The sequence below is a fragment of the Vombatus ursinus genome, unplaced genomic scaffold, assembly GCF_900497805.2.
Source record: "Vombatus ursinus unplaced genomic scaffold, bare-nosed wombat genome assembly UNPS02014779.1, whole genome shotgun sequence".
Classification (NCBI taxonomy): domain Eukaryota; kingdom Metazoa; phylum Chordata; class Mammalia; order Diprotodontia; family Vombatidae; genus Vombatus; species Vombatus ursinus.
In genome coordinates this window covers 14795016-14806327 of record NW_020954557.1, presented here as the reverse complement: position 1 = coordinate 14806327, position 11312 = coordinate 14795016, and the positions used below count along the sequence as shown (strand labels likewise).

Below are 11312 nucleotides of genomic sequence, written 5' to 3'. Positions count from 1 at the left end.
TTGGAACTCAAAATCTTGTGGAAATAAATGTTGAAAACAAAAAATAAATTAAAATTACCATTAAAAAAGATGTTATAATGCATCAGAATGGAAAAGTAAGGAAACAATGGTGTGTTGAAAAAAAAATTAGAACAACTCATTTAGCACTCTTTCTCCTGGTCTGCTGCCAAACTTCTGTCTCCCCACAGATATGCTCATTTGGAACCTTCAGGAACATCTCACTAAGTTTCTGGACTATATTACCTTGAATAATTTACTCTGTCTGCACTTTCTTTGATTTCCTTTGTGACTGGGTTTTAGTTTGGGCATGTGAAGGAAGTAATCATACAAATAAAAAACCTTTTTTTTTTTGTATATATGAGTCACACAGGGTAGCTTGTAATCTAATGTCCATCTTGGAGTGAGTTTACTACATCATTGAGGAGAACACAGATCCCTTGAGGAATATAAAGAAAATCATGGTAAGGGAAATAACCAAAGCAAATTACTCTTGCTTTCAAACCACTAAATGATACAAATGGACTGAGAAGTCTGGGGAAAAGAGGAGAGAGGAGGAAGAAGAGAAAAAGGTTATTGATGGTATCATGGATAATAAGAATGTGAAAGAATTTAAAAAGAGCGAGTTAAAGAGAGCGTGGTTGTGGGAATACAGTCCCAGACACCCCTATGTTGAATGGGGGGAGGTAGAACAGGTGAATTTTTGCAAAACTTATATATCCTATATAGTCAGCTTTCCTGAGTTTCAGTCCTGTATCACAGGATCATAAGAGTATTGATTTGGAACATCAGTAACTGCCTGGACATTGGATGTTCCAAAACGATCTCAAATACCACATATTTAAAACATACCTTACTATATTTTCCCTAAAATCTACCCTTCTTCCTTATTTCCCTATTTTTGTTAAGGGAACTACCATTCTTCCTTTCACCCTCAAGGTCTAGCACCCCAAAGCTGCCCTTGGCAAGTCCCTCTTCCTCACTTCCCATCATCAATCAATTGTTAAGTCTGGTGGATTTTACCTCTGTAACATCTCGCCCATCCTCCCTCTTCTTTCTACTCATCTGGCTACCACCCTAGTCTTTCTGTAGATCAACAGGAACTGTACCATTGCACTTAAATCCTTGATCAGCTATTCCAAAACTATCAGACTATTCCAAAAGCTTCCTAATTAGATTACTGGCTTTCAGTCTCCCCCTTCTCGAAACTATCCATCACAGAGATGCCAAAACAATATTCCTAAAGCACAGATCTGACCATGTTTTCCCTGTCCCTCAATCAAAAAGTTGCAGTGACTCCCTAATTGCCTCTAGGATAAAATACAAACTCTTCTGTTGGACATTTAAAGCCCTTTGTAATCTGTATCCAGCCTACCCTTCCTGGCTTACTGCCTATTATTTCTCCCCCTGCACTCCATTCCATTGAAACTGGCCTAGTTGCTGGGAAAGAACATTCCATTTCTCATCTTCCAGACTTGGCACAGGCTGTCCCCCATGACTGGAATGGACTCTCTGCTCACATCAGCCTTGTAGGATCTCTTAGCTTCCTTTAAAGTTCAGATCCTACAAGAGATGTTTCCTGACCCTCTTAGTTGCTAGAGATTCCAGCTTACGGTGTATATGTATATATACCTCTTAGAATGTAAGCTCCTTCACTGAAGGCAGAGATTGATTTAATTTTGAATTTGTGTCTTTGACCTTAGCACAGTGGCTGGTATATTACTAGGAGCTTAAAAAATGTTTGTTAGCAAAATTAAATAGAACTTGGTAGGGGATGTTGTGGAGAGAGAGGTGGGCCTGGTGTCAGTTAGATGTGAATTTGTATCCTGTCTCAGAACCTACAAGATGTTTGATACTGGGCAATTCACTTAACCCTTTTCATATCAGTTTCCTCATCTGTAAAATGAATATAGTCACTACTTCACAGGGTAATTGTGAAGCTCAAACAAGATATAAATGTGTAAAGTATTTTATAAGCCTTAAATGGTTACATAAATATTAGCTATTATTTTCTTCTTGCTATTCATAGACTATAAATCACTTAAAGCTCTTTTCCCTTTTAGTTCTAGATAATGGCAATTNTAAATGGTTACATAAATATTAGCTATTATTTTCTTCTTGCTATTCATAGACTATAAATCACCTAAAGCTCTTTTCCCTTTTAGTTCTAGATAATGGCAATCGCTTTACATTTTAGTTTTATTAATTTATTTTATATTAAATGTATATTTTTAATTATAAGTATTTATTTTCTTTCCCTCCCACTTCTGCCACCTCACATACAAGTGTGAAAGAAAAAAATAATTATAACAAATGTGCAGAGTGGAGCAAAGCAAATTTCTACATTGGCCGTGTCCAAAAATGTATGTCTCATTCTACATCTGGAAACTGTCTTGAATATTTCCTTACAACAGCTACTTAGAGTGAAAAGCCTTTCATTAAAATCAGTCCATTAGTAGCTATGCCCATAATATGCTAACATTATATCCTGGTTGTACCACTTTAGGCTTGCATGACCTAGGTAAGTCGTTTAACTAACTTGGGCCTCATTTTCATCATTTGTTAAATGAGGGAGTTATACTATATGGCCTCTAAGGTCCCTTCTAGCTTTAAGAGTATGAAGCTATGATCTCAAGAGACATGAAAAAAAAAAAGACAAAATACTTCTCTACAGGAAGCTTATAAAGCAATGAGTTATAATGGAGACCCTCTTTGGGCAGATACTAGCATGTTTAAGTCAGTTTATATGTTAATGAATAAGATAGAGAGGGAGGGAAGGAGGAGAAAGAATGTGCAAAGCAGTTGAGGTTAGATTTTAGGTTTTATTTCCCTCCAAGTTGAAGTTTGGCCATTAATCATTTCTGATCCAAGAGAAAAAGGATCAGTCATTTTCTATAACTCTAGCCCACTACTCTGATAACTGCTTGAAAAGCTGGAGGTATCCTCCATACAAATTGGTATGTTCAGTATGCGCTTGTGTATTGGTAGTTAAAACAGTTCACTGCTGGGCCCTCTTGGCATGAACAACCACATAAACCCTAGTTATTTTAACAGAAAGGTAGCAGGTGGACCAAAGTAAGGAGGAAAACAAGGAGAGAGGCCACCAGGTGGAGACAAAGAAGTGAATTCTCTTTCTCCTAATCCAATCAATAATAAAGCTAGTTTCTATTTTCTTAATTTAGTCTCTTGTTTTTGCAAGGATTAAGCCTCTTCTGCCAGTTAGTGTTGTCAAAACCCCCAAGAAACCTCTGCCAGTTGCTATAGAAGAAAGTTTAGGAGAAGAAGACAAGAGGAAGGGGTAGTTAATTACATTGGGAAAATATTTTCACGGTTTTCTTCTTAAGCCAAAGGGAAGACTGAGAAAATATTTAAAATCTGAATATATGAATATGGTATATGAGATGGGAGCAAAATCGGTGTATAGAAATGACCTCCTCACTCTCCTGCATCCTACATGTCCAATAATAACTTAGCAATCCTGCATCCTACATATCCAATAACTTAGCAATCAGTTGCTAAGTCTCATAGATTCCACCCCCAAAGCATCTCTTGTCTCCATCACCTTCTCTCCCCTCACATCACAACCATCTTCAGGCTTTCTTCACCTCTTGCCTCCACTATTACACTAGCCATCTAATTGTTCTCCCTGCCTCACAATCTCCCTTCTCTAATTCATCTGCCAAAGTGCTCTATCTGTTGCAAAGGTCTATTCCTATCACTCCCCTGCTCAATAAAATCCAGGGACTCCTTATTGCCTATGGATCAAGTATAAACGTCTTTAGTGCTGAAATCCCTTTGCAACCTACTTTCCAGGCCTTGAGGATACACTCCATCACACATCCTGTCCCGCTGCCTCTGTACAAGCTTTCCCCATACCTGTAATGCAGTCCCATACTCAGCCCTGCTTCTGACAATTCCTGGCTTCCTTCAAAGCTCAGATTAAGTATCATTTCCTATATTTGACCTTTACAGATTCCCCCAGCTTTTAGTGCCTTCCCTTCCCCCAAATTATGTTGTATTTATTTTGTATATATTTTATATATATTTTGCATGTGCCTGATAGAATGTGGGTAAGGACTCTTTCATTTTTACCTTTGTATGCCCAGTGATTGATTTTCATAGAGAAGTGGTTCAGATTATATTCCAGGCTTTAAAAAAAAAAGGTAAAACATGATGATTGACTTTTGGGAGGGAACAGCATCTTACCTTGATGGCTTTCTGGATGTTAATACATGATTCTCTTATGGTATGTAGTAACTTGTTGAACCGTCCCATTTCTTGGACAAGCACAGTATTCATACTTTGTGTATAAGTTGTTGGGTATTTCCTCATTGCAGCCTCAATGTCAAAATCTGAGGGAAGCTTGCCTAAGATGTCTCCAGCCACCTCATTTACTACCTCATCTGATGATTTCGCACCAGCGCCTGAGGAACGAGACTATAAATGACAGACACAAGTTTATCAATCAGGCGTCCTAGGGAAAGGCCAAGAATAGCTGAATCAAAACATTCTCAAGGAAAACATCTATAGTTTGTACATAGAACATTTACACTTTCTTACCCATCACATGGTCACTTTAGAGAGGCTCCATGGTAGGGGATGTCAATTTTGAACAATTCGAAGGAAAGGAGTGATCAACTTGGTGAAGAAAAAGACCTAGCCAATGATTCCGAGTCAAGAGTCAACTCAGCCCCAAATAGGTCAGGAGAAGTAGAGAATGTAAAGGAAAACAACAATGAAAAACCCTGGAATGCTGATTAATACAGTGACCAATCATGAAATCAGATGACTGATGGTGAGACATGCCTCTATCTTCCTGGTAGAGAGGTGGTAGACTATATAGGTGCAGAATATAGCCAATGTGTTGATTTGTTTCACTTAACTATACTTTATTACAAAGGAGGGTTTGAGTGGTTGAAGAGACATTACTGTGATGTGGTATTGATTTTTTTGTTGTTTTTTGGTGAGGCAATCAGGGTTAAGTGACTTGCCCAAGGTCATACAGCTAGTAAGTGTTTAATGTCTGAGGCTGGATTTGAACTCAGGTCCTCCTGACTCCAAGGTCAGAGCTCTACTCACTGTGTCACCTAGCTTCCCCTATGATTTTTTTTTTTTAAAGAGCATCAATTAACACCAAAAGGGGAATGGGGAAAGAAGTGGAAGACAGAGCCAATATGTGAAGTGTAGCAAGAGACAAGGCTACTTAGGTATGGGGATAGTCAGGTGGTGGTAAACAGTTGAGCACATAAAGACTAAAAGACTCCATATAAAGGAGACTGAATTTCAAAAACCAGCAAGAAGGTTTATTTGCTAAAATATCATGAAGCTTACTGGATATCAAAATGAATCAGGTGGGCAATAAAGAGAGTTTGTTTTTCTTCCTTTCTTCAACAGATAATGGGCACACTGTTAACACTTCTCTGGAAGTGGAAAAGAAGCAGATGTGAATGAGTAATATTATCAGCAATAAGGTAGAAACTCCCTTTTAGCTTTATTACATATTATATATATTGCACATATTACATGCAATGTAACCCTGTTTTGCAATTTAGAACCCTCTAAGTTACTTGAGTTCCAGACTTGCAGTTTCATCAGTGTAGACAGCGACCCACTGAGGAAACTTCCTCCACAAATGCAGATCGGCAACTGTTTTGCAATTGATAAATTCAGTTGCCTGGGGGGCACTGAAAGGTTTAGTGACTTACCCAGAGTCACAAAGCCCATCTGTGAAGGCTACAGGGCCTCAGCTCAGGTTATCCTAATTCTCAGATCACTTCAACATACTGCTTCTGGCTAATATACATGCAAGTGTTAAAATACAAACCAAAAAATGTTTCTATATGTTCTTATCACATTTTATCCATCCGGGGAAACTTGTATTTTATTTCTGGTTCTACTTTACAGTTTATGGTCTCTTTCTATGTCTGTTTATAAAATCTTAAGAGTTGAAAAGAACCACAGAAGTCATCATCAATTCCAACCTCTCTCCAAATGAGTACCATCGGCAACATCCTTATCAAGTGGTGTTACAGCCTTTATTCAAACACCTCCAATAATGGAGAAATCATTATATCCTAAGGAATTGTGGATGGTTCCATTTGTTAGGGAATTTTTCTTTCTGTTTTAACTTCTTTAACTTTTAACCTTTAACTTCTACCTGAGACTAGTTCTACACTCTATACCCAGTCATCCAAAAAGAAAATGTCCAGTTCCTTATTCAAATGATAACCCTTCATATACTTGAAAATGTGATACTGTGACTAAGGGCACTGGACCTATAGTCAGGATGATCTAAGTTCAAATCCTGCCTCAGATACTTATTGGCTATTTCTTTTGTGAAGGCAAACTAGGCCATCTTTTTGCCTCAATTCTTACTTAGCCTATAGATACTGAATGGGTATTGCCTCAGACAAAAATGAGACCTGGGAAAGACAGCTTAAAAAGGCCAAAATCTCCCACCGCATCCAGGGCTATCACCAGTCATCCTGGCCAATGTCTTGGTACTAGACTCCAGTGACTCTGGAGGAGAGAGTGAGGCTGATGACTTTGCACAGCCCTGCCTACAAAGAACAACAACAACAACAACGTAATCTCTGGGCAAGTCACTTAACCTCTCCCAGGTTCAGTTTCTTCCTCTGAAAAAACAAGGATAATAATAGTACCTATCTCAAAGGGTTGTTGTGAGAAGCAAAAGAAATAGGCACAGCTTTGCAAACCTCAAAGTGCTGTATCATCAAAGTGCCAGTCATCTGCTATATCTTTTCTTCTAAAACCTTTTCAGTTTCTGAACTGATCTCATAGTAAGAAGTCTCTTCCCTACCCAAGCAACCCTCATCTGGGCCACACCTATGAATACCTATTCTAAAATGCAATGCCCAGAACTGAACACAATTCTTCAAATATTTTCTGACCAAAGCAAAGTACACTATAGCTGACTACACTGTGAACAATGTAATTCTATTAATTCAGATTAGGGAAGATGTTAAACATTCCTGAGCATGTCTAAAGAATGTCTGAGATTGAGACTTATTTGGAAATTTTCTTTTGATCTTGGGATAAAGGATCCCCCATAAATACAGAATGCCATAGCACAACATTAGGATTCTCTGTCACATAATTCCTTTAAAAATACTGGCCTTTCCCTCTCCCCAATAGGATATTATAAAGGTGCTGTGGAAGACTATGATGTCTTCATATATACTGTCAAGAAGACAATAATATAATATATAGCTAATGCAAAGTAAGCTATAACAATCAATTACAATACAAGATAATGTTTTAATGACAAAAACTTTCATTATTTTTTTGGTTTGTATAGAATCTGGGAAAGATGAACAGTAAAAATATGTCAGTGTGTCTCCACCACAGTCTAAGGAAAAGGGTACAGTCAATAAAGTTTTATAGCTATACTCTTCTCAGAGAATCTCCCTGCACTCTCTCTTGGTCACACAGCACATCTAGAGGACAGTATTCAGTTCCAGGTGCCATGGTTTAAGAAGGACATTGGTAAGCTGTGGTATCCAAAGAAGGGCAATCATGGTGAAGGACCTTGAGTTATGTCACGTGAAGATCAGATGAAGTTGAAGGAAGTGAATGTGTTTAGCTTAAAGAAGAAAAAATTCAGGGGGAGGCATGATAGCAATGCTCAAGTATTTGAAGGGATGGATGCCGTGTAGAAAAGGGATTAGATATGTTTTATCTGGCTCTAGGCTACAGAACCAGCAGCAACAGGTAAAAGCTGAAAAATGGCAAATTTAGATTAGTTCAAATCAGGAAAATCTTCCTATTTAGATTTATATCAAATAACCAAGGGCTTACAGAATGAGTGAAAATAGAAATAAAATTCACCTGGTGGAAAAAAAGGTCAAGGACATTAAGGAAACAAACAAACAAAAAGAAAATTAGGCATGAAAAGGACCCAGCATTACAAGATTTCAAACAATACTACAGAGCAGCAATAATCTAAACTTTGATACTGATTAAAAAATAGAAAAGTTGATCACTGGAACAGATTATTTAATCAAGATCTAGAAGTAATCAAACATAATAGTCCAGTATTTTAACTCAAGGACAATAACTACTGTGGTAAGGGCTCCTTATTTGGCAAGAATTGCTGCGAAAACTGGAAAGCAGCATGGCAGAAATTTTATTTAGATTAATACCTTATACCACAAACCACAATAAGCACAAAATGAATACATGAACTAAATTTAAAAGTTTATATCATTAAAAAAATTAGAGAATGGAAGGAGATAATTTGTACAACGATGGCTAGGAGAATGTGAATTCTTAACTAAATAAGCAGTAGAGGTGATTATGGGAGATAAAATTGATAATTTTGTTTATAAAAAATTGAAAATCAATGCCCCTCAAATTAGAAAAGATGGTTAAATAGGAAAAAAAAACCTTTGCAGCACATACAACATTGTAGATTTACTGGAAATTGATATAAATGGTCTATCTTCCTACAACCCCTCCAGCATTTGCCACTTTCACCTTTTGTCATCTTTGGCAGTTTGAAAAGAATCACAATTTTTAGGACACCTATATGTATTAATTGCGTGTTCTCCAAATGTCAAACAAATATATACCTTTTCAGCTACGTGGAGTTACATGGTAGAAAGTGCTTGTGAAGATATGAAAATAACTACCAAATTCTCTTCTATAAGAACTTTGAACTAGGAAATTCTCACATATCTGGCTTTAAGATTCTTAAAAATAATAATAATATTAACATTTGAAATGTGTATTTCACTAGCACAAATTCCCCATCCCCCAAATATGCTCTCAATCACAGAAAATGGAATTGATATTATATGAATTGTGGAATTACAATATCTGTCAGGGCCTGATATTGAGAAATGAAGCCAATAGGATGTTATTTGGTTGTTATTAAATTATAAACATTCAAGAAATCATTTATGTTAGCTTTCTCTTATCTTTTCTGAAATAGTTTTTGCAAATGTCATTTGAAAACCTCTACATGCAGCTTTTTCTTTACTAAATTACTATAGCAATGAAGGTTAAGTTAGATCTGTTTTCAAGGAATCATCTGTACATTTATCTTTTTCATCGTTTTTAGAGTAGCTTCTCTTTTATACATTTTATTTATTTATTTTTGTTTTTTTTTGGGGGGGGGAGAAGTGACTTGCCCAGGGTCACACAGCTAGTGTCAAGTGTCTGAGGTCAGGTTTGAACTGACTCTATCCACTGCGCCACCTAGATGCTCCTCTTTTATAAGTTTCAAAAAAAAAAAAAACCAAATTATCCAGTTTTGAATCGTAACAAGATTGGGGGAAGAACCACAACAAACCAGTGAAACTTGCAAAGAGGCAAATTTCTGCATTCCAGGTAAGAATAACCTTGCTAATAACTGGAATTATAAAAATAAAATGGGATGACTTAGAAGATGATGGGCTCTCCCTTACTAGAGTTCTTCAGGGCTGGATGACCACTTGTTTGGCATGTAAAATTGGTGATGTCCTTTTTGGGGGGTAGGGGGAGGATTGTTTTATTGGTTCTCTTTAAAAAGAGAAAACATTGCTGTCACTTCCCAATAACAACTCCCCTTCCCCTGACACAGATGCCCCCTTGTAATAATATACATGTACAATAAAGCAACACACTGGGCATGTCTAACAATGATGCCTCTTTCCACAAATACAGACAACCACCTCTTTGCTGAGAGGTAGGAGGCATACTTTCCTGGAAAAAGAGGATAATTGACCAGATTTGAATTATACAAGATGTTCTCTTAAGGTCCCAATGAGCTACTAAAAAATAAATATTCATAATAGCATTCCTCATACCTCTGTTTCATTTTAAGGCTATGCTAAATTTGTAGGTATATATGAAGGGCCTGTGGCTTTATCAGGATAACAAACTCTGGTGTACAAACTCGCTCTATCACAACCTATGACTTCTTCCTGATTTCCAAGTCCAGGTCACTACAAGTATAATGTAAAATTGTTGTTGTTTTTTCTTCTTCTCTCTGTTCTGGTATATCAACATGCTCTTGAATTATGGCAATTCCAATCTAGAACTACTGAACTATTGCCAGGCTATTACTATAAGTGTAGTTGCTGATCTGACTCTGAGGCTATTGAGAGAGGCTGTTTAATTAAACACCGAAGAGCTGCTCCTTGTGTATTTTACCTTATTTGTTTGGTTCTGAGTCATTTTCTACTGGAATGAGCCTACTGTTTTATGTGTTTTATAATGTGGTGCATATCATCAAGTTTAAATAAAGGCAAAAGATACTATATTTGTACTGCGCCAGAATCCTGGGTATTACGTATACCTTATTTCCCTAAGACCTATTTGCTGGTGCACACATATATGTGCTAGCCCTTTAACAAGTATTTATTCATTACTGTTGTGTATGTGGCACATGGACTGGAAAAGTCTCTTTGGAAGTAGTGCTTAGCTGCATGGGACCATAGCACCAGTAGGAGCAGAAATCCCATGGGCTTTCTCTGTCCCTGTATCTTGTTGTGGTGATCCCTGAACCAGACTGCCTTAGGTTTCTCAGCTTTTTAAGCCAGTTGCTTCATCTCTCTCAAGTTGCAAACTTACTACCAGACTGCACAAAAATAAAATTAACTAATCTGAAAAGCTCATTTAGCTGAATACCTTTACTACTCTTCTACAATTGATTATAATTCCACTAAATAATTATGTGAACTCATACTGTATGGCTAATTAACTTCCACAAAATTAAATATCAATTAAGCATTGCCTATCACAGTAACTGCCAATCCTAACAGCATATTTTATATGCACCAAATACAGTATAAAAAAGAAACCCAACAACAACACTAGCATGCACTGTGTAGGAGGCATCTTTCATGCGCCTCATTACATTTTTGCTGATCACCTACCAGTGTAAGAAGAATATTATCAAATAGCAGTTGTGTTTCAGACTGATCTTTAGTGATATCAGCATTGGCATTCATCCCAAAGATCTCTGGGGCAGGATTCAAGGGCAACTGCTTGGTGTACTCAATGTAGCTATTGTACTGAAAGAAAAAAAAAAGGACAGAAGGTTAGATATCAATTGTGGAATGGAATCTTTACAGTTAACTCACTTATCTTCAGTACTTAGGTTAGTGGGTTGAGCTACACAGAGAGACTGGGCCATCAGAAAACCACATAACATACTGAAAGCATAAATGAAGGCTGACAAACAGCAAAAGAGAAGTTTGAGCCATGCAAAGAGAAAGAAAGAAAATGGCAATGCACCACATCTGGGATTTCCTATTGGTGTTAATCTGATAGACCAGATCATCAGTGTTCCAGTTTGAATTACAAGGTGT

The 11312-nt window shown here is 37.1% G+C and overlaps 1 protein-coding gene across 1 annotated transcript in view; it reads right to left on the bottom strand.

Annotated features, from left to right (window-relative positions):
- The window catches only part of DNAH7 (dynein axonemal heavy chain 7), a 265553-nt gene that overhangs the window by 40194 nt on the left and 214047 nt on the right, over nt 1–11312 (bottom strand). The window contains exons 55-56 of the mRNA XM_027866000.1: nt 10878–11015; nt 4204–4434 (exon numbers count right to left, since the gene is read on the bottom strand). Coding sequence (XP_027721801.1) covers nt 4204–4434; nt 10878–11015 — 369 coding nt within the window. The remainder of the gene's footprint in view (nt 1–4203; nt 4435–10877; nt 11016–11312) is intronic.